Source organism: Schistocerca gregaria, chromosome X (genome assembly GCF_023897955.1).
Source record: "Schistocerca gregaria isolate iqSchGreg1 chromosome X, iqSchGreg1.2, whole genome shotgun sequence".
NCBI classification, from domain to species: domain Eukaryota; kingdom Metazoa; phylum Arthropoda; class Insecta; order Orthoptera; family Acrididae; genus Schistocerca; species Schistocerca gregaria.
In genome coordinates this window covers 633,068,217-633,093,073 of record NC_064931.1, presented here as the reverse complement: position 1 = coordinate 633,093,073, position 24,857 = coordinate 633,068,217, and the positions used below count along the sequence as shown (strand labels likewise).

Sequence of the window (24,857 nt, the reverse complement as noted above, 5' to 3'; positions counted from 1 at the left end):
TACCGGTAGTGAAAATTTTTCACAACATTAGGATTGGAACTGGTGTACTTCAGAGTCGAGCGCCACCACACAGGCCACTAAAATGTTTTCATCCAAGCGTGTGCAGACCGAAATACTAGAGCGAAGTGAGTATAGGCCAGGGTAGGAACTTTATGCGATACCAGAAAAAAATCGCATGTGTGCAAAATTGCTACCGAGCGCTAATCAGCAGCTGCGAGTATAAGAATAGGAAGAAGAAATATCTGTGATGACACAGATTTGAAACATGATGAGTCGGCCGGAGTGGCCGAGCGGCTCTAGGCGCTACAGTCTGGAAACGCACGACCGCTACGGTCGCAGGTTCGAATCCTGCCTCGGGCATGGATGTGTGTGATGTCCTTAGGTTAGTTAGGTTTAAGTAGTTCTAAGTTCTAGGGGACTGATGACCTCAGAAGTTAAGTCCCATAGTGCTCAGAGCCATTTGAACCATTTGGAGTTTCGACGGACGGCATTCAGTGATACTGGCCCTTGAGCTGGTGCTCACCCGCCAAGGTCGCACATCATGCACTGTGGAGAGCGATGCTCGGGTGGAACCACCAGGGCAACAAAGCAGACATAATAGAAGAGTAGTGTAAATGTAAGATCAACTTTTCATAATAGTAAAGTTGTGACTCAAGGCGTGGAAGGAAATGAATCCATAGGAATAGAGGACGAAGTGTTGTCACAGGTGCTAGCACAAAACATTAATATGAAGAAAAGTAGGAAACCCATTATTATATATCTACACTATTACAGAACAATCACTGGAAGCAGTCATTTCCACTAAATATTGAGGAGAAGGCATACGGAGTGATTTAAAGTGCAACGAGCACGTAAAATTAATTGCAAGTAAGGCAGATGTCAGACTAAGATTAATTAAAGGAATCCTACGGAAGAGTAATCCACCTACAAAGGAGATAGCTTACAAAACCGTAGTTCGAGCAGTACTTGAATACTGTTCGTCAGTCTGGGATCAGTATCAAATAGAACTGATAGAGGTAATGCTATTATATTAGAGTATAATGACTTTTCTGGAGACTAGACATCTACTCTGTAGGAATCAGCATGGGTTTCGAAAAAGACGATCGTGTGAAACCCAGCTCGCGCTATTCGTCCACGAGACTCAGAGGGCCATAGACACGGGTTCCCAGGTATATGCTATTTCTTGACTTCCGCAAGGCGTTCGATACAGTTCCCCACAGTCGTTTAATGAAAAAAGTAGGAGCATATGGACTATCAGACCAATTGTGTGATTGGATTGAAGAGTTCCTAGATAACAGAACGCAGCATGTCATTCTCAATGGAGAGAAGTCTTCCGAAGTAAGAGTGATTTCAGGTGTGCCACAGGGGAGTGTCATAGGACCGTTGCTATTCACAGTGTACATAAGTGACCTTGTGGATGACATCGGAAGTTCACTGAGGCTTTTTGCAGATGATGCTGTGGTGTATCGAGAGGTTGCAACAATGGAAAATTGTAGTGAAATGCAGGAGGATCTGCAGCGAATTGACGCATGGTGCAGGGAACGGCAATTGAATCTCAATGTAGACAAGTGTAATGTGCTGCGAATATATAGAAAGATAGATCCCTTATCATTTAGCTACAAAATAGCAGGTCAGCAACTGGAAGCAGTTAATTCCATAAATTATCTGGGAGTACGCATTAGGAGTGACTTAAAATCGAATGATCTTATAAAGTTGATCGTTGGTAAAGCAGATGCCAGACAGATTCATTGGAAGAATCCTAAGGAAATGTGATCCGAAAACAAAGTAGGTTACAGTACACTTGTTCGCCCACTGCTTGAATATAGCTCACCAGTGTGGGATACAACGGAGAGCAGCGCTCTTCGTTACAGGATCATTTAGGAATCACGAAAGCGTTACGGAGATGATAGATAAACTCCAGTGGAAGACTCTGCAAGAGAGACGCTCAGTAGCTCGGTACGGGCTTTTGTTGAAGTTTCGAGAACATACCTTCACCGAGGAGTCAAGCAGTATATTGCTCCCTCCTTCGTATATCTCACGAAGAGACCACGAGGATAAAATCAGAGAGATTAGAGCCCACACAGAAGCATACCGACAATCTTTCTTTCCACGAACAATACGAGACTGGAATAGAAGGGAGGACCGATAGAGGCACTCAAAATACCCTCCGCCACACACCGTCAGGTGGCTTGCGGAGTATGGATGTAGATGTAGAATAGAGAAGCTCTAAAGAAGAGCAGTGCATTTCGTTACAGATGCATTTAGCAAGTGCCAAAGCGTCACGGACATGCTCAGCCGACTCCAGTAGCAGCCGCTGTAAGGGAGGCGTTCTGAATCCCGGTGTGGTTTACTGTTAAAATTCTGAGAGGGTACATTCCTAGAAGAGTCAGCCAATATATTACTCCCCCCCCCCCCCCCCCCCCCACGCATATCCCGCGTAATGCCCATCAACATAAAATTATAAAATTAGTGAGATTAGACCTCACACGGACACTTACCAACAATAGTTCTTCCCGCAGGCTATTCACAACTGGGCCAAGAAAGGAGTAAGCGACAGTGGAAAACGAAGTACCGTCCGCTACACACCATGCAATGACTTGTGGAGTATAGAAATAGACGTAGAGTAAGGTCCATAATAGAGATGGGTGATATTTAGTTTAGCTATTAAAATAAAACTATTAATTAGTCGTATGTATGAAGCAAGTAATACGTTTCTCTCTGGACCCTATTAAGTAATTAGTAGTATCCCACTCGGCAACAGAACAGCGAGTTTTCGCACTTTACCTCGTTTAAAGACAGTCTGAGAAAACTGTTCAGACTGCATTGCAAAGCAATTTTTCTTGTCGTTAGCATTTTATTACTTTGAAACAAATTAGTGGCATTCGTGTCTTGTCACATGTCAAATTTCTGTGTCGCAGTCTATTACGCACAGACAGCTTCGCGAAGCTGTTATTGGTGCGCCTGCGACGTATTCGCTCCTTGAGAAGCAACGGTTCCGCTCAGCAGCAATTACCCGTCGATAACTTGGCGCAGGCGGCGTGTTACTCGCTGCTGGAACGTTTCCCTTGTCACTGTCTTGGCAATGCCGAGTGTCGATTTGTTTCTTTCCGCAAGCCGTGCCACTGTTCCATTACGGAAGCCGTGACACATTTACAGCTCAGTTTGTTTTATACGCTGTCGCGAACATTCCAGTACTCGCGTAAAATGCCAACTTGATATAGTATAGCAAAGTGGAGTATAATAACTTTACATTAAATTTTGTGTGTAGACGTTAATAGCGAATACCTCACAGAAATGTAGTTGTTTTAGAGAATGTTTTTCTGCAAGAGACGAAAGCGGCAAGAGTACACAGTGTTACATTTATGGTCAAACGTTACGTTTACTGTGAACAACAGTTTATGAAATGTGCTGCCACATGCAACACGTATTTCTTTATTTTTAAATTTTCTTGTTTCTATGGTTACGCATATGCTTTCAACTTTTGATAAGGAGCTCTCGTGTAGCATGCGTACACATTTCGTTTTCTGCTTTTGTGTTTCGCTGGTTTCAGTAAAGTTCATGGCATGCTTGTAACATATTTATGAGTAATTAACGGGTTTATGGAACGTTTTACCTGGTTGTAACTGAAATTTGTAACAAATTACTCGTTCTTAGAGTTACGTTCATCACTGACCATAGCCAGCCACGGTGGCCGAACGGTTCTTCGGCGCTTCAGTCCGGAACCCGCGACTACTACAGTCGCAGGTTCGAATCCTGCCTCGGGCATGGATGTGTGTGATGTCCTTAGGTTAGTTCGGTTTAAGTAGTTCTAAGTCTAGGGGACTGATGACCTCAGATGTTAAGTCCCATAGTGCTCAGAGCCATTTGAACGATCACTGACCATAAGAGTTAAGTTCATCACTAGCCATAATGGGAACATGTAATGAATACAGAAACGAAATTTGTATGGATACAGAAACGTGTGATAGTCATGACATAATTATCTGGGATGAGAAAGTTATTTGAAATAGTTCGTTGTATCAGAGAGATGTGTGGCAGATTATAATGATTAACATTTCAAGATTGTATCTCAGAACAAATACACAAACAGGTGTTCAATCAAAAATTGAGTAAATAGATTATTGGCAGGCCAAAACAAATAATAAAATCCATACCGGCAGAAGAAACAAAAAATTAGTGGCGACAAATGAGATGCAGGCACAAACAACAAACAGCTCTAGAGAAATGGAACCACAAGGTAGAGAATACAAAAGCCGAAATTAGGGATGAAATGAACCTAAGTTGGAGGAAGTAAGAGTTGAAACCCATAAAGAAATGTAGGCTGTCGGGCAGTGGATCAAAGCTAACCATGATGAAAAAGTTGCTGATTTGGGAACTCGGTGCGACTAAAATAAATCTGGAATGGACGGATAGACTACCGGAGTACAGGTCAAGTGCATACGGTAGTCGAAAAAAATAAATGGTTGGGCGAAAATTACCGGAGAAATGTCTTAACGATTGTTAAGGTTTCTGAAGTGAGATTGGCCTCATAAAAGAAAACAGATCACATCATGCCGTGATTGAGAAACAGAGAAGTGCATGGTCAGCTGCATAAAATACGAGATCAGGTAGAAGGAGGTAAAACTTTGAAACCAGGCACCAAAATCAAAACAGATCCTTACTGTAGCCTATCGAACAAAAAAACTTTGGACGAACCGAAGAGCTGAACTGGAGAACATGAGCTGGTCGAATTTGGATAATAACTCGTAGAGTTTATCAGTGCATCCGTGAAGCAGCACTGGGCCAACAACATGTAAGTTGATGGGAGATACAGCACTTGCCAGCTCAGAAATTTCTTTACGAGTTTTGAGTGAAGTTACCACGAATTTTCCGCAACAAATGTGTGAAAGAAATTTACACCTTTACAATTCACTCCACGACGAAGATTTACTATCAACAGCATTAACCTTGCCACAGAACGTAAGAGAGAAATTATTATTGTTCCCGACAAAGGCAAGGTAGCTTATGTATTAATATGTTTGGATCAGCGAGTCATGTTGCCCAATGAAATTCCAGCCTTCGTTTTAATATCTAGCAGCAGAGTTTGTCGGTCATGTGTGTGCTCGTGGAGTACTCATGAAGAAAGAAGGAATGTTAGAAATTAATAATTCGTCAGCATCGAAATCATTAGAGACTCCGATCGGCAAAAGAAAGGGGAAGGGAATTGCTACGGGTTTGTTGAAGCAACCAACCCATAAATCGTATAATTTATTTACGGAAACCGAGTGTGGATGATTTGGCGTGGCTAGAGAGAGGCTGATCTCATAACCATCTCACACAATAGACAAAGGAAGGGACGTTTACAAGAAGATCCTATGGCAGATTGGTGCGGCTGTTGACAGAGTATCGGCTGCGGCAGACAGGTGAGCCGCGGTGCCGCTGACAGGTTCCATTTATCGAGAGTCATTGTCGTGTGCGCCGGCGCTGGCCATCCGACCTGCGGCTTACGTCACACACTCCGTCATATTCCAGCCCCACGACAGCTTATATCAACGGTTATCTCGGTTTCTGGCTGTCGCATGTACATTTGCTCAAGCGACGAAACAGGCGTACGTGTTGATCCATTAGCAACTGTTGAAACTACAAAAGAAAATTCAACACTGCTAATAGCTTAGGGTGATTTTAAAATACGTTCTTACATTTTGTAATGATGACAGTATGATAGGGAGTCAGTGTGAGGAACACTATCATGAACAGACCACATTTCCTTCAATTTTGATACGTAAAAATAGGAAATGGAAATTACTTTCCTTGATTACGACTATTCGATCCTCTGCCCGTCTCTCGAGTATGCTAAACACTAGACTTGAACAACAAACGCACGTTGTTTCTTCAGTTACAGACGAAATGGTGCAGTAGCAGGAGAAAGGGGCGATTCTCCGTCTATCCGTTCTAAATTTTGCCGCCAATGGTTTCAACAACTGACTTCAGGAGGATTCTGCTATGTTTGCATAAACTGAGTCATGAACAGTTCCGTTCTCTACCCTTTTCCGAATTTTATAAAGCTCCACGTATATTGATATTCATGCTCCTCCCCCCCCCCCCCCCCAAAAAAAAGGCAACTCCAGTTTCCTTTTTGTTTCTCAGTTCATAGTAGCAAAGCATCTAAAACTTTTCCTTGTAAATGAAATAAGTATTTTGGTCACTATAACAGCACAATTCTTCCAAGTTCCCGACTTAAGAGATCAAGGCAATCGGAACTGTTTTCAAATTCCTCCAGTCCTAGAAATTTCTTACAAGTACGCCACGGTAAAAGTAAGAAAGTGAATCTGAGCGGATAATAGTGACGCCACTTCGTTCCATGATACTTATTTTGAAACTAGCTATTCGCCCGTGTTTCGCAAAGAAAGTTAACGAAGGGCCTTTACATATCATCGCTTTTTAGGGTTCCGAAACTCATTCAGTAAAAACGGAATTCTAGTAGGATGGCTCTGAGTACTATGGGACTTAACATCTTAGGTCATCAGTCCCCTAGAACTTAGAACTACTTAAACCTAACTAACCTAAGGACATCACACTCATCCATGCCCGAAGCAGGAGTCGAACCTGCGACCGTAACAGTCACGCGGTTCCAAACTGAAGCGCCTAGAACCACTCGGCCACACCGGCCGGCTCCTAGTAGGATGACTTTGTCAATAAATTAGTTTTTCCCATTTTTCCCTTATTGTTATTTCATCCCTCTTGCCACATGTGGGCAGGGGTGGGATATCAACGATACGGTATGCCGTTCTTCAGTCGGGGGCATCTTAAAAATATAACAAGAATGAGGAAAAAACATTAGGACTGTTTTCCTACTTTAAACTAAAAACCAAAGACAGTGAGCTAAAAATCGAAAATATGTACATTTTAAAACATATTACAGAAGGGTGAAGTTATTCTGAGAAAAAAGCGCTAAAGCACTGCACTTTTTCTTAAAAACTCTGAAGGATCGGCACTGGCTGAGAAACATTTCGGGAGGAGGGATTATGCTCCATAGGGTTGAGGGATGTGGGTGGAAAATATAGAGGTCAGTTAGGTACGAGAAGTATGGAAATGTATGTAGAGGTAGGGATGGATAGTGGGAATACAGAAGGTGGAAAGACAGAGGCTGAGGAGGAGTCTGGTGTGTGGCCAGGGTAGTGGTAACAGAGGATATGGATGGGGATACATGGAGGGGGAAAGGGGGAGAGGAGCCTTGATATTGAGTGGGGTAGGTGGGACGAGTTAAAGCTGGTAGGAGGGATAAATATTAGGGAGGATCTCATTTTCTGCGAAAGGGAGATGGTTGAAGTTGCGTTGGTTTAGGATATGGAGTGTGTGAGGGTGTAGGGACGATTGAATGTGTGTGCAAAGGTGCGGCAGTGTACAAGGGTTGGCGATCAGAGGGGAGACATGGGGTTATTGGAATGTGGTTTGCGGATAGCACAGGGATATGGAAGTGTTCGATATTGGGGAGGAAGGGTGGAAATTTGATGAGATGTTAGAGGATCCATGTGGGGGAAGGTAATCGGAAGTGGAAAGCGAGACGGAGTGTGTGGCGTTCAAAGATTGGGGTGGACTTATAGAATTTTGGTGGGGTGAATATCCATGCAACATTCTCATACGTGGGGATGGTCGGATCAGGGTTTTGTAGGTGAGGAGAATATTGGAGGGATGTAATCCTCAAGTTCGACCTGTTAGCAGTTTTAGACTGTTCTTTGCTTTCTGTTGGATAGTTAATACGCAATGTTTCCATGTTATTTTCCAGATGAGTATTAGTCCAAGATATTTTAGAGTTATAATTAAATCAATAGGATGGTCGTAAGTGGTAATATAAAATTAATGTAGACAGAGGGTATGGGTGGTTCATCCTATTATTATTACCTGGGTTCTGGAGGGGTTGACATTGAGGAACGATGGGTTACACCAGGAGGTAAACTGACTGAGATGGATTTGGAGGAATGTAGGGGTTTCTGGAGTGTAGGGATGAGGGCAAGGAAAGAGGTGGACTGATGGAGGTGGTCTGGGCATATTAGTAGTGCAGAGGAGAGAGGACAGAGCCTTAGGGCACTCCTACAGTGGGATGGAAGGTACAGGAATTAGTACTGTTAATAGTGGCAAAGGATGGGTGATCAGAGAGGAAGGATGCAATAAGGTGGACATAGTTACTTGGAAGCGCGTATGTCTGGAGTTTTAAGAGGAGATCGAAGTGCCAGACACAGTCACAGGCTTTCTCTAGGTCGAGAGTTACAAAACAACTGATTTATTGAAGTTGAGCTGGTGAGATAGGAGATGGGTGAGATGCTGCAGCTGGTCATCGGAGGACAATATGGGACGTAAGCCATGCTGGTTAACGGGACGGAGGTGGTGGTGCTGAAGGTGTTGATGGGTGCAGCGGGAGAGAATGGATTTCAGCACCTTGCTAAACACTGAGTTGAAACAGATAGGACGGTAAGAATAAGTACAAGTAGGTTTGTGTGGTTTGAGCAGAAGTAGAATTTTGGAAGTTTTACATAGTTGAGGGCAGTAATCTGTGGAGAGGATAATGGGATAAAGGGTATAAGGGTGTATGATTAGAAAGGGGAGGGGATATTCTCTGAGGTGCCGACAGGTAAACGCACTCATGGTGGGCAGGAAGTGTTGCGTTTCTTACGGAGTACTTGTTTTATGTCATGTGCTGTGATTGGTATATTTAATTCTGTTTGTGTTATGTTGTCTAAGCACTGGAAGCTAGGAACCAGGGCTGGGAGAGTCGTGTTTATGCGTTCATGGATGGTAGGGAACAGGGAGTAATCAAAATGAGGGCCATCACCGATGGAGAAAATGTCGGAGAGATAGGATGCAAAGTAGTCTGTTTTGCTATGGTTGTCAGGTAAGGGATGATTGTTGTGGAGGAGCAAGTAGTGAGAGTTGAGGCTATTGCCACTGAGTCGATGGAATGCTTTCCAATACTTGGAAGAGTTAATTGGGGGGGGGGGGGGGGTAGCTTTCAGTTTGGTACATGTCTGGCACCATCTCCGAAGTTTTTTTGTATTTCATAAATTTGACATATGAATATATTTGCCAATGGCGTGCGAGTGTATCCCGGTCACGAGTCCACAAGAAGGAGTGGTACAAACTATGGGATTTTTGCAAAAGAAGTCGAGGTTGGGGATGGAGGGTGGGGCGATGAGGACATATGGTCTTAGTAGAATGTTGAAGGCTTTAGCGTCTCATCGTTTTTTGTAGCCAGGAAGTCAAATATAAATGAAACCTATCGAAAGTAGAAAATAAGTTTCGTAACGTTTTTAATACACAAACCAAAATCAGTAAATCCGAACAGCCGCCATTCTATTGGTTCCTTAGTGTACTACCCTGTCAGGTAAACGTCCGAACTACTAAGTTTATCAGATTCTTAAAATGTCATTAAAATCACGAGATCTTGTTTCTCCTGAATTGATTTTGACTAAATAAAACGTATACGTTATCCCAAGCTACGCCCCCTATGAAAATTCGTCTAGTAGTTTTGGATATTAGCATCTTCGGCCAGACGGACACGAAGGTTTTACAGTTTTGTTATTAGTATAGAATAGATACGGAAGATAGGTAGCAGAGGATTCCCTTGAAAATAAGCTAGTAAAGCTTCAGACCAAGACTACCATAATGCTGGTAAATCAGGCAGGAGATGCAAAACGATATATTACAAATCTTGAGGTCGGACTGAAGACTGTGCGTGCGTGCGTGCGAGTTTTGTGCGTCATATTCACACGGTCTCAGTTCACAGTCTAGTGCACTAAGTACGAAACTTCACAAATGAGTCACTTGGCAACTAATTCATATTTCACCTGTACAGGGAAAACCGGGTTCATCTGTATGCGGTCTTCGTGTTGAAATTCGATGAAAATACGATGCTAAATCAGTGTACATAGCACCACTATCACAGAAGTTGCCTTAGAGAATTCGAGATCAAAGTTCAGATCAAAGTTCAGATCGAAAGCAGCCCAAACACCACGCCACCCTCTCATTTAGAACAATGCACCCTAACGCATGGCCTGATACTATGTCTATACATAAGTGTCTTGGACTGCAGTGCGTGCATGAACTCGATGAAGGCGGAGTGTATCGACAACAGACTCATCCACGAGGTTAGTTTAACATGAACTGAAATGGCAGTTAAATACGCACTGGATGCCTGTTGTGAGCGTCATGTTTCAGCGTGTCATTGAAACACAGTATTGGACAAATGTCAGCATCTTTGACGCTATTTGTCGCTGGAAGCATCGACGATATCGTGCAGTATATCTACATCGACATAAACATACGGGAAGCATCTGTACAATGAATGCCCGAAGGGACGCCTGTGTTATAATCTCTCCTTTTTGCAAGATATCGTGTGTGAACAAGAAAAGTTGTGTTCCAGACGAGTGTATATTCCTGTATTCGTGCTGATTTTTTGAAAAAACGTCATAATGTTGTAGCTGAGAATGTTCTCTATGATCCTGCATCAGACAGACGTTAGCGATATTGATCTGTAATTCTATGCTTCCACTCTTCTAGCCGTTTCGCAAACAGGAGCGTCCTTTACACTGCTCCGGCCGCTTGGGACTATTTGCCTCGCAAGAGGCGTTCGTTAAGTGTGAGTTAATGATGGGTATAAAACAACAGCGCATTCAATGTACAGCGTCAGAGGGTGAAGCATTGTTTGCTTCGATCAGTCATAAACGTTTTTAAATATCGGGACTGCTTACACACTTTTAAATGTCTAAATCGGCATTTTGTCTGCTGTCTTCACTTTCAGCACCTAACTGATCCACGAGAGATTGAGTGGAACTTTGGACCATTTATTAACTTCATATGTAACCAGAACTTCCTAAGTTTTTCTGATAGAACTTTCTCCAGGATTTGACTATGGATGCACGAAATTTTATTATCTCTATCAGCTTCCCTGCAGTTAGTTTCGCAGCGACAATATAGTAGTCTCCGTTTCCGAAACTTTCTTCGAACAGTACCGTTAGAACATGGTGAGCCTTCTCCGTTCGATATTAATTTTCTTTGGAGTGAGTGATGAAATTCCCTGTGGAATTTTACGCGTAAAAACTGTTATTGGCATGTATAATGTGTTGTAATTAAACGTGAGGCGCAATAGAGAAAGGCGGAAGTGAAACTACTTGTAGCTCAATTGTATTAATAAACTTATCCAGTTGTGGTAGTAGTCACAATTAATAGAAGAAGTATATGGTGATTGCAAACAGTATTATGCTATCAGTAGTAGTGCATGTAGTTTCATTAGTTGCCAATGTACAGAATATTCTAGATCTGCCCACGCAACTGGTAAAAATACGTATTTTTTCATTTTCATAAAATAAAGCATCGTCAGTGGTAGCATTTTCGTCTGTTTTCTGGATACACAAAGTATAACTAAACGCCAAGGGAAGGAGTTTCAGTAGTTGGTATAGACGTGTCTAAACTACCTGAAGTAATTCAGAGCAGCTGCGAACAATAATATTAACTGTTGATTCAAATAATCTAAGTTGAGATGAATACAGTTTGTGTTTGAACGATAGGTAATATGCTACAATAAAAGAAGGAAATTGAAATTGGTAAATGTTTAGTATGTGACACGATTCTTGTAGTTTTCTCGGCATATAGAACATTCCATCGCTTTTCGGGCGCGCATCTGGGACGGCAATATTTTATCTTCCGATATTTCGACTGTTGACTGTATATTCATCTTCAGTCCGAGTCAGGGACTGAATTGAAACAACTCGACTCAGCGATAAACAGTCGAATAAAATGTTAATGCGTCGGTCGAATAAAATGCGAATGCGTCACAGATAACTCAGTAGGCACCCTTAGCTGCTTATAGGCGTTGACATACGTCAACGGGGACAGATGAAAAAGTGTGGCCCGACCGGGGCTCGAACTCGTCCTGCGAAACCCACATTCTCAACGTATCGTCCCGCACTACATTCGTAGTGCTCCCGCCCATTATACTCATTACTCGCGGCGCGTAGCCGATTCCGGAAAGAGTTCTGTCATCCTTGACGTATGTCAACGACTGTAAGCAGCTAAGGGTGTTCATTTCATTGTAATTTCATTCTAATGAGGTGCTTGGTCACCGATGGTATCTGTTCTTTAGAACATGTCCGAAAGAACGGATACCATCTTAGAAAATATTAAAGAACACCTCCGAGGACTTCACTTTGGTAGTGCTGAATAGGTGCAAGCAGAGGTTAGATTGTGGCTCCGTCAACAAAGTCAACCATTCTATAGGGACTGTATCAACAAATTGGTCTCTAGTTGGGATATATGTTTTCACTGCCACCGTGACTATGTTGAGAAATAAATATGTGGACATGAAAAATACATATGTAGAATGTTAATTAAGTTTAAAAGCATTAAGAGTTTTCACATAAAAAAATTCAGAGGCATTACTTTTCAGCACGCCCTTGTGCTTCCGGTTCCTTGAGTATATCCTGAGAAGAAAAGGGGATAATTTAGAAAAGATCACCTTGCAAGGCAAAATCGAAGGCAGCAGGCCACAAGGAAAAACAGCAAGTAGATGACTGGACCAAGCAAAGTTTACAGGTCCACTTCTTGACAATAGTTAAAGATCGCTGTTAATGGAGACGCCTAGTCGAATATTCAGTTACATAAGGAATGAGGAAATGACATTCCACGGCGATAATGTGGCGACTGTTCTTCCGGACATCGCCGAAGGAACAGACAGCATTTTGACGCTGCAGCCAGTATGAATCAAGACAGAAGGGAATTAAAGGTATTATCTGCCAGTGAGCATTGCTATATATCAATGGGGCAAGCTGAAAATTTGTGCCAGACTGGGTTACGAACCCAGTCTGATTACTAGGCAGATGCGCAGACCACTACTCAATCCGACCGTAGTAGTCACCACAACCACTCGGACTACCCTAGCACGCCTCCCATCACACCCAAATTCTCAACTTATACCACACGCTACTGATGCAGTGGCCCTGCTCTTTAGCCTCATCACACGCGGCAGCTCAACGATTCCTATGAGTTCGGCCTTTGTGTGCATCTGCACCGAAGTGATGATGGGCCGACATCGCCTTAATTATATATGTTGTGTCTGCTCCTTCGGACCTATAATTTATTGGAGATTACATCTTTAATGTCTCATACTTCCACTAACTTCATTGACTGTATACTTCAAAATCCGGAAGTATTTAGATTCACCACTTAATTTCATTGCTGGCTGTAGATATTTTGAAACTTCCTGGCAGATTAAAATTGTGTGCTGGGCCGAGACTCGAGCTCGGGACCTTTGCCTTCCGTGGGCAAGTGCTCTTTGAAGCAAAGGTCCCGAGTTCGAGTCTCGGTCCGGCACACAGTTTTAATCTTCCACGAAATTTAATATCAGCGCACACTCCGCGGCAGAGTGAAAATTTCATTCTGGGTAGTTTTTTTGTTTCATAGACAAAGACATGCAGAAAATCTTTGATTCAGTAACACCAAAAAATTCGTTTGTAACCTGAAACCTTGTTTATGTAAAATTAAAAATTATGAAGCACAGGTGTGCTCACTTCCATAATAATAACACCGAGAACTCACAGTCAAGTCATTTGGAATAACAAAACTTTTACCGAGCGAGGTGGCGCAGTGGTTAGCACACTGGACTCGCATTCGGGAGGACGACGGTTCAATCCCGTCTCCGGCCATCCTGATTTAGGTTTTCCGTGATTTCCCTAAATCGTTTCAGGCAAATGCCGGGATGGTTCCTTTGAAAGGGCACGGCCGATTTCCTTCCAAATCTTTCCCTAACCCGAGCTTGCGCTCCGTCTCTAATGACCTCGTTGTCGACGGGACGTTAAACACTAACCACCACCACCACCACCACCACCACCACCACCACCACAAAACTTTAGTATTTGTTTCCTGTCTCTAAGCTAGAGTCCTCTTTGTTCAAGTAGCACGAGAAATTTTATGAAACAGCAGCTCCATATTTATTTGCACGACACCTTTCGGTCCCATGACCATTGCCGTGAGCTTAGATATTTAAACTCACTATAAAATCTAAGTAGTATCTTAAAAAAAAACACTTGCACTTAGCTGCTTGTTTAAAATAAAATTACTTCTTTTCTTGATGATTTACTATGAGTAGCTACTACTGCCCTATTTCAGATGCTTGCTGTTTGTTTTATATTCAGGATAAGGAACTGAGGACTTAGTATTGTCCAAGAGACCGTAAATGGCTACGTAAATACGCTCTTAGAAAATAAAAGAAGAAATGAAAGAATTATCCTAATGGAGCGGAAATTAATACGTTCGATGTACACGTGCAGACAAACAAATGCCGGCCGATGTGGCCAAGCGGTTCTAGGCGCTTCAGTCTGGAACCGCACGATCGCTACGGTCGCAAGTTCGAATCCTGCCTCGGGCATGGATGTGTGTGATGTCCTTAGGTTAGTTAGGTTTAAATGGTTCTAAGTTCTAGGGGACTGATGACCTCAGATGTTAAGTCCCATAGTGCTCAGAACCATTTCAACCATTTTGAGACAAACAAATGATTACAGTTTCAGAAAAATTGGATGATTATTCAAGACCAAGAGCTTTACAAATTGATCAGGTCAATAACGCGACGATCCACCTCTGGTCTTTATGCCAGTAGTTATTTAGCTTGTCAATGGTTGACAGAGCTGTCGAATGTCCTCCTGAGGCATATTATGTCAATTTCTGTCCAACTGGTACGATACATCATCAAAATCTCGAGCAGGTTGGAGGACCCTGCCCATAATGCTCAAAAAAAAGTTCAATTGTGTATGAAATCTTATGGGACCTAACTGCTAAGGTCATGAGTCCCTAAACTTACACACTACTTAACCTAAATTATCCTAAGGACAAACACACACCCCCTCGAACCTCCATAATGCTCCAAAGTTCTCCTTTGGGGAGAGATCCGTTGACCCTGCTGGCCAAGGCAGGTTTTGGCAAGTAGAAACTCTCACGGTGTGGGGTCGGGCATTATCTTTCTGAAATGTAAGCCTAGGACGGCTTGTAATTAAGGGCAGCAAAACGTGGCGTAGAATATCGTCGACGTACCGCCGTGATTTAAGCTTGCCGCGGATGACAACCAAATGGGTCCTGCTATGAAAAGAAATAGCACCCTAGACCATCACTCCTGGTTGTCGGGCCGTATGGCCGGAGACACTGATGATGGTATCCCATCGATGTTACCGGCCTGTGTGGTCGAGCGGTTCTAGGAGCTGCAGTCTGGAACCGCGCGACCGCTACGGTCGCAGGTTCGAATCCTGCCTCGGGCATGGATGTGTGTGCTGTCCTTAGGTTGGTTAAGTTTAAGTAGTTCTATGTTCTAGAGGACTGATAACCTCAGATGTTACGTCCCATAGTGCTCAGAGCCATTTGAACCATTTTGAATGGCTCTGAGCACTATGGGACTTAACATCTGAGGTCATCAGTCCCTCAGAACTTAAAACTACTTAAACCTAACTAACCTAAGGCCATCACACAACACCCAGTCATCACGAGGCAGAGAAAATCCCTAACCCCGCCGGGAATCGAACCCGGGAACCCGGGCGCGGGAAGACCCTCATGAAAGTCATCCTGGGATTACATTTCAGCAAGATAATGCCCGCCCGCACAAGCAGAGAGTTTCTACTGCTTGTCTTCGTGCTTGCCAAACCGTACCTTGGTCAGTAAGGTTTGAATCTTTCCGTGATTGAGAACGTTTGGCGCATTACAGACTTGGCTCATCACCCAGCACGGGATTTCGACGATCTAACATGCCAGTCTTGGAACGAGAGGATATTTGGCGAATGGACTGGCCTGTCCGTTCTCCCGACTTACATCCCAACGACCGCGTGTGGGACGCGATGGGGAGACGTATTGCGCCACGTCCACATGCACCAACGACCATCCAACAGTTGTCAACCGCGCTGGTGACGGAATGGAATACCATACCACAAGAACCCCATAACAGTAATGTGACCAGCATGGGAGCACGTTGCATCGCTTACATTACCGTCCGTGCTGATCGCACAGTCTGTTAAGAACCATGTCCAGTGGACTGTCACGAAGCGCGGTGATCTCAGTGTAATTACTCTTCTTGAATGAAAGAGGTATTTCTGTTCGTGTCATTGCGTATATCTTTCAGTCATTCTGTCCGCCCCGATAGCTAAGTGGTCCCCTCCCGCCGGGGATTCGAGTCCCCCCGCGGGTATGGGTGTATGTGTTGTTCTTAGCATAAGTTGGTTTAAGTAGTAAGTCTAGGGTCCGACGACCTGAGCAGTTAAAACAACCGGCACGGTAGCTCAGCATGTTCGGTCAGAGAGCTGGTTGACCTCTGTAATAAAAAACTGAGTGGAAGGATCAACAAAACGAACTTTAACTGATGTCATGTGCTGTCCGCAACGATCATACCCAACGATCAACAACGAACAAAAATGCAAAAAAAGAGAGGGGTCAGCGTGACAGATTGCCGTCTACCGGACCCGGGTTCGATTCGCGGCTGGGTCGGAGATTTTCTCCGCTCAGGGTGTTGTCTTCATCATCATTTCATCCCCACCCGGAGCGCAGGTCGCCCAATGTGGCGTCGAATGTAATAAGTCCCGCACCATGGCGGCCGGACCAGCCTCCCGGCCAACCGCTCATATCCTTTTTTTTCCCCAGTTATTCTGTGCTCTGATGGGCTCTAATTTAACAGTTCTTTCTACGTACTGTCCAAGTTTCACCAAGCTATGGTACTTGACAGTGACGTATCATGCGAAAGTTACTTTCGTTCTTAACTTTTCCACACGAGTGAAGTTACATCTAAGTGTTATATCCTGTATTAAATGTAGGTCGTCTTTGACATTTGTGCCGTCACCTGAAGAGAAAGTAAAATATGTAGAAGAGTGCCTGACTGCCCTAATTTTACTAGGATAAATAAATGAAACATTTCGCAGCACTACTGTTCAGTTATGTTATTATGACTAAAAGTACGCGTATGTAATGATGCAATATTTCGTCGTATTTTACATCAATAAATACAGGGTGTTTCAAAAATGAAACGGCAATACAAACTAAACGAGCAGCGATAGAAATACACCGTTTGTTGCAATATGCTTGGGACAACAGTACATTTTCAGGCAGACAAACTTTCGAAATTACAGTAGTTACAATTGTCAACAACAGATGGCGCTGCGGTCTGGGAAACTCTATAGTACGATATTTTCCACATATTCACCATGCGTAGCAATAATATGGCGTAGTCTCTGAATGAAATTACCGGAAACCTTTGACAACGTGTCTGGCGGAATGGCTTCACATGCAGATGAGATGTACTGCTTCGGCTGTTTAATTGTTTCTGGATTCTGGCGGTACACCTGGTCTTTCAAGTGTCCCCACAGAAAGAAGTCACAGGGGTTCATGTCTGGCGAATAGGGAGGCCAATCCACGCCGCCTCCTGTATGTTTCGGATAGCCCAAAGCAATCACACGATCATCGAAATATTCATTCAGGAAATTAAAGACGTTTGCATTGCGATGTGGCCGGGCACCGTCTTGCATAAACCACGAGGTGTTCGCAGTGTCGTCTAAGGCAGTTTGTACCGCCACAAATTTACGAAGAATGTCCAGATAGCGTGATGCAGTAATCGTTTCGGATCTGAAAAATGGGCCAATGATTCCTTTGGAAGAAATGGCGGCCCAGACCAGTACTTTTTGAGGGTGCAGGGATGATGGGACTGCAACATGGGGCTTTTCGGTTCCCCATATGCGCCAGTTCTGTTTATTGACGAAGCCGTCCAGATAAAAATAAGCTTCGTCAGTAAACCAAATGCTGCCCACATGCATATCGCCGTCATCAATCCTGTGCATTATATCGTTAGCGAATGTCTCTCGTGCAGCAATGGTAGCGGCACTGAGGGGTTGCCGCGTTTGAATTTTGTATGGATAGAGGTGTAAACTCTGGCGCATGAGACGATACGTGGACGTTGGCGTCATTTGGACCGCAGCTGCAACACGGCGAACGGAAACCCGAGGCCGCTGTTGGATCACGTGCTGCACTAGCTGCGCGTTGCCCTCTGTGGTTGCCGTACGCGGTCGCCCTACCTTTCCAGCACGTTCATCCATCACGTTCCCAGTCCGTTGAAATTTTTCAATCCGATCCTTTATTGTATCGCTTCTCGGTCCTTTGGTTACATTAAACCTCCGTTGAAAACTTCGTCTTGTTGCAACAACACTGTGTTCTAGGCGGTGGAATTCAAAGCCCAGAAAAATCCTCTGTTCTAAGGAATAAACCATGTTGTCCACAGCACACTTGCACGTTGTGAACAGCACACGCTTACAGCAGAAAGACGACGTACAGAATGGCGCACCCACAGACTGCGTTGTCTTCTATATCTTTCACATCACTTGCAGCGCTACCTGTTGTTGAAAATTGTAACTACTGTAATTACGAAAGTTTGTCCGCCTGAAAATGTACTGTTGTCCCAAGCATATTGCAACAAACGGTGTATTTCTATCGCTGCTCGTTCAGTTTTTATTGCCGTTTCAAATATACCGGTGATTTTTGAAACACCTTGTATGTACTTCTGTAAGGGAAAGTCAGAAGAGGCCCAAAAATTTCAGTGCCAAATATACGAATACATGAAAAGTTACTCCAAGGCAGAAGCGAAAATTAGCCGAAAATGCAGTATGTAATAAAAAAAACTAGAAAATAAACCGTCAGTTTTTATAAAATGATTTGTTTAAAAGAAAGAAATGATGTAGTTAAGAGAAACAGTTGACACGGCTTTGAACGCGCGTTTGTCCATTTCCATCTATTCTTTCGGACGTGAAAAATGGGGCAAAAACACATTGCATAATTTCTACGGAGCCTCGTTTCTGCTCCGGTCAAACATTTGACCAAAGATCAGCCCTTAAGTAATTCTACGGGAAGTACGAACACTCAAAAAATGTGTGTGTGAAATATTATGGGACTAAACTGCTAAGGTCATCAGTCCCTAAGCTTACACACTACTTAACCTAAATTATCCTAAGGACAAACACACACACCCATGCCCGAGGGAGGATTCGAACCTCCGGCGGGACCAGCCGCACAGTCCATGACTGCAGCGCCCGAGACCGCTCGACTAATCCCGCGCGGCAAGTACGAACACTGTGTCGACACAGGTAAAGAATGTGAGTGAGTTATGTGAGGGAGCAGACCTTTTCATCGCCGGCGGCTTTGTCGCCTTCGGCGTCAGCGTCCGCGTCGGCATCCGGGTGCGGCGGCCGAGGCGGGTTGAGCTTTGGCAGCAGGCCGGCGGCGAGGCGCTCGGCGGGCGTGCGCGGCTGCGTCAGCCGCTCCTGCGAGCGCCAGCCCAGGTACGGCTGGCGGTAGTTGAACGACGAGCGCAGCGAGCCGCACGGCGACGTGCTCGCAGACGTGCCGCCGCTGTTGAGCCGGCTCGTGCTCCAGCGCATGTACACGTGCGGGCCCGGGCTCGGGCTCAGCAGGTTGCCTGCAACCGACACCCACCGTTACTCTGTGCTACTGCTCCTATTTAATGCACACACATCTCATATTTCAACGTCTACAAAGTCTCCAACAAGTAGCGAGAATGTTGTATCTCGAGGATAATGTACCTCGCAACGTATGGTGTTTCCTGGTCGGTGTCTCAATCTAGTGACACAATCACCTGGGGAATGCGCACGGCAGGCCGCTATAAGGTGTCCCAGCTATCTAGTCCACCCAAAATATCTGTGGAACAATAACAGCTATTGGAAAACGACTTTCGCCGGTATCAATGTAGGGCTGGGGCCCATGAATGTACATATTTGGAAACATTCTAAAACTAAAGCATGTGTTTTTAACACAAACTTATGTTTTTTAAATGGACCTCCTATATTTTTTCTTCAGCAATCCATAGCATGACAAAGCACATACACAATGGCGTTGATTGCATCGCAATATTCCCATTACATCCAGAGATACTGAGACGCGAAGTAGACGCTTGAAACACCCGACATGCGCTGCTAGCGCACGTCCTGAGGTTCAGGCGTGAACCCCGTGTTGCCCGTAATCGCGATGTGATTGACATGTGTAATCACACCTCCATACTTATCAAGAGGTCCGAAACGAATAATACGGTCTGCTGCCATCTACTCTCATAAGCACAAAATGGTTTCCCTCTTGCACGTTTTACGTATCTACGTACACAGTATGAACCAGTTTCGAGCGGTGTACACCCGTCAGGTTGTCTTATTTATCCTGCACACCCAAAATAAGGTTCATCTAATGCGTTGTATGACCCATTGTGCCTGTCGGGCAGGGTCTGGTTCTATCTAGTCAAGTGTCCAACGTAGTTCCCACTACTGCCACAGTTACCACTTCGCCTTGTTTATGATTTGCGACCCTTGCAAACTCCTGTACTCCACCACCCTCCGAGCATCCCATTTGTTGTTGCTTTGGCGTGCAGTGCTCCACTTTGTGACTAACGTTGCGATACACAGATATGTTACAGAACCGCGTCACTCCTAGCCTATGGGATAAATACCTGCAGGAATGTACGACGTTAATGCAGGATGGCAACAGACTGTATTATTCGTTTCGGACCTCTTGATAAGTATGGAAATATGACTACGCAAGTCAACCACGTCGCGATTACGGGCAGCATGGGGTTCACGCCTGAGCCTCAGGACGTGCGCTAGCAGCGCATGTCGGGTGTTTCAAGCGTCAACTTCACGTCTCAATATCTTGGGATGTAATGGGAATATTGCGATGCAATCAACGCCATTGTGTATGTGCTTTGTCATGCTATGGATTGCCGAAGAAAAAATATAGGAGGTCCATTTAAAAAACAAGTTTGTGTTAAAAAAACACATATGCTTTAGTTTTAGAATGTTTCCAAATATGTACATTCATGGGCCCCAGCCCTATACTGATACCGGTGAAATCCAATAGCTGTTATTGTTCCAGAGATATTTTGGGTGGACAAGATAACTGGGACCCCCTGTGTATGGTGTTACAAAAAGGTAAGGCCAAACTTTCAGGAAACATTATTCACACACAAATAAAGAAAATATGTTATGTGGACATGTGTCCGGAAACGCTTAATTTCCATGTTAGAGCTCATTTTAGTTTCGTCAGTATGTACTGTTATTCCTCGATCCACCGCCAGTTGGCCCAATTAAAGGAAGGTAATGTTGACTTCGGTGCTTGTATTGACATGCGACCCATTGCTCTACAGTACTAGCATCAAGTACATCAGTACGTAGCATCAACAGGTTAGTGTTCATCACGAACGTGGTTTTGCAGTCAGTGCAATGTTTACAAATGCGGAGTTGGCAAATGCCCATTTGATGTATCGATTAGCACGGAGCAATAGCCGGGGCGCGGTACGTTTGTATCGAGACAAATTTCCAGAACGAAGGTGTCCCGACAGGAAGACGTTCGAAGCAATTGATCGGCGTCTGAGGGAGCACGGAACATTCCAGCCTATGACTTGCGACTGGGGAAGACCTAGAACGACGAGGACACCTACAATGCACGAGGCAATTCTTCGTGCAGTTGACGATATCCCTAATGTGAGCGTCAGAGAAGTTGCTGCTGTACAAGCTAACGTTGACCACGTCACTGTATGGAGAGTGCTACGGGAGAACCAGTTGTTTCCGTACCATGTACAGCGTGTGCAGGCACTATCAGCAGCTGATTGGCCTCCACGGGTACACTTCTGCGAATGGTTCATGCAACAAAGTGTCAATCGTCATTTCAGAGCAAATGTTCTCTTTACGAATGAGGCTTCATTCCAACGTGATCAAGTTGTAAATTTTCACAATCAACATGTGTGGGTTGAAGAGAATCCGCACGCAATTGTGCAGTCACGTCTTCAACACAGATTTTCAGTCAACGTTTGGGTAGGCATTGTTGGTGATGTCTTGATTGGGCCCCATGTTCTTCCACCTACGCTCGATGGAGCACGTTATCATGATTTCATACGGGATACTCTACCTGTGCTGCTAGAACATGTGCCTTTACAAGTACGACACAACATGTGGTTCATGCACGATGGAGCTCCTGCACATTTCAGTCGAAGTTTTCGTACGCTTCTCAACAACAGATTCGGTGGCCGATGAATTGGTAGAGGCGGACCAATTCCGTGGCCTCCACGCTCTCCTGACCTCAACCCTCTTGACTTTCATTTATGGGGGCATTTGAAAGCTCTTGTCTACGCATCCCCGGTACCAAATGTAGAGACTCTTCGTGCTCGTATTGTGGACGGCTGTGATAACAATACGCCATTCTCCAGGGCTGCATCAGCGCATCAGGTATTCCATGCGACGGAGGGTGGATGCATGTATCCTCGTTAACGGACGACATTTTGAACATTTCCTGTAACAAAGTGTTTGAAGTCACGGTGGTCCGTTCTGTTGCTGTGTGTTTCCATTCCATGATTAATGTGATTTGAAGAGAAGTAATAAAATGAGCTCTAACATGGAAAGTAAGCGTTTCCGGACACATGTCCGCATAACATAATTTCTTTCTTTGTGTGTGAGGAATGTTTCCTGAATGTTTGGCCACACACACATTATATATATATATATATATATATATATATATATATATATATATATATATATATATATATATATTAGAATTGAAGTGGTGTTTTGTGTTGTAAGCATTTTGCGTGAGACTCATTCAAATGCTATATACCTGAAACTTCCTGGCAGATTAAAATTGTGTGCCGGACCGAGACTCGAACTCGGGACCTTTGCCTTTCGCGGGCAAGTGCTCTACCAACTGAGCTACCCAAGCACGACTCTGGCAGAAGTATAGCTGTGAGGGCGGGGAGTGAGTCGTGCTTGTGTAGCTCAGTTGGTACAGCACTTGCCCGCGAAATTCAAAGGTCCCGAATTCGAGTCGCGGTCCGGCACACAGTTTTAATCTGCCAGGAAGTTTCATATCAGCTCACACTCCGCGGCAGAGTGAAAATCTCATTCTGCTATATACCTTTCTAAAGCTATTTGGAAGACACTTAATTCACCTGTTACATAATTTTATATTCAGTAACATTCTATAAATTTTTAGTACTGTTATATAATGTGTGGGCAGTTAAGCCATACTTCGTCGGTCGCGAACCAACTTGTACCTTGAAATGGAAGGTCTTCTATCATCTAGCTTGCGATATTTCCAAATGAACTGACTTTCTGTAATGTTTTATCGATTTTACTTGTCTTGAAAATTTAAGTTTAAGTTTCAAACAGCAAAAGTGGAAGTTTAAGTTTCGAACAGCTCCTACACTGTGCAACACTGTTTAAAGGGTCACTTCTTCGAAACCCTGTAATTGTCTCCGATTGTATTGGATAAGTTTGGAAATAGGCTCAAAGATACCTACAACCCTCCTCTGTAATGATACAAAACCGTGGTGCCTTGTGACGTCAATATCGGGCTCGACGATGTTTCAGACAGCAAGGTGCCAAAAACTGTGAAAAAAAAGGTCAGGCGCCAGAAGTTCATGTGAGGTGCACGACGGGAACGTTGTCACACCCCCTCTTACGCAAATGTCACGCCTTTTTTTGACACCTCTGCAATGGAGGTCAGAACTGCAACGTTCAGCATTGAGATCACGCTGTTTTATTATGTGTGGCCGAAGGATTCAGACACACTGTCGCTCAGTATCCTCCATGCAACATGCGGTGGCTTGCGGATTATGTATGTAGATGTAGGTGACATGAAGGGCGTCAATAAAATCACCCCTTCCCTTGGGCCATTGATTCCCACACATTTTTCGGTGGGAAACGGCAGTTAGTAGAGCGATGATCAACTGGACGATGTTCTGGACGATGTTCTGGACTGCAGAGGAACCGCAAGATTTTCTCTGGTATCCGGCGTCCTGGGGGAGGGGAGGTGGGGAGGGGAGGAACCGAGTGTTGACAGAAGAGCATCCGGCCACCCTCTACCACTAATACTGCCAAATCCAGATTAACATTCCGACCGTAGGACGACATGGGATACAGCCAGGATAAAGAAAAAGAAGAAATGGAATTTGGGCTGATAACGAGGCTCTAGGCAGCGGGCCGATCGCTATCACGTTATAGGCAAGCCTATGACCCAGACTCACTCCGTGTGAAATGGTGCAGTTGTTAAGACACTGGACTCCCATTCCGTAAGAGCGGGGCCATATAGAATTGTGTTTTCCATGGTTTTCCTACATCGCCAAAGGTAAATGCAGGTTTTTTTTTCTTTGGGAAAGAAGCGTTCGATTTCCTTGCCCAATACGAGCGTGTACTACGTCTGAAATAACCCCGTAGTCATACGGACTAAGCCGTAGTCTGCGTTCTCACTTTCATCATATTACCGACAACATTTGCAAAAAATTATGCTGATGACGTTAAGAGCGTTCAATCACTATACACCCCTTCTCATTCGGCCTTGATTGCCTTTGAAACAAATGAAATGTTCCTTTCGCCCGTCGCGGAATGTACGTGGTTAGAAACGAAGTCCCATTCGCGGCCGAGACAAAATCCCCACATTGTTAACTTTGTAGGTGAGCGAGACAAACTGCGAGACGTTTTGCTTCACAGATTAGTCGGAAACTTTATTAACGGACCCCGATTAACATGCGTCCCGATACACTTCGCCGTTAATAAATGCCCTGTAACAGTCGTTAACCGGCAGGAGGTGTGTTTTCACCGTTAGTCAGGCGGCGTCCTCACATACAGCTTTCGTTTACGTATAATATCGTAGGCTTACTTAAGTTATATACACAGTGAGTAATGGAAATAATTGCAACAACGAAAGGGAAACCGCGTCCTCTCGTTGATGGTCATCGCGGCCGGTTACGCAGAAAATGTGATGAATATAAGAACTGGTTTTGCGTCCAGCAACATTCTTGCCCAATTGACGAAACAGATGTGCAG

The 24,857-nt window shown here is 44.3% G+C and overlaps 1 protein-coding gene across 4 annotated transcripts in view; it reads right to left on the bottom strand.

Annotated features, from left to right (window-relative positions):
- Window positions 1-24,857, bottom strand: part of LOC126297747 (uncharacterized) — a 690,098-nt gene that overhangs the window by 161,916 nt on the left and 503,325 nt on the right. For all 4 annotated transcript variants that reach the window (XM_049988911.1, XM_049988910.1, XM_049988908.1 and 1 more), the window contains exon 3: window positions 19,161-19,456. In XM_049988911.1, the coding sequence (XP_049844868.1) occupies window positions 19,161-19,456 (296 nt within the window). The remainder of the gene's footprint in view (window positions 1-19,160; window positions 19,457-24,857) is intronic.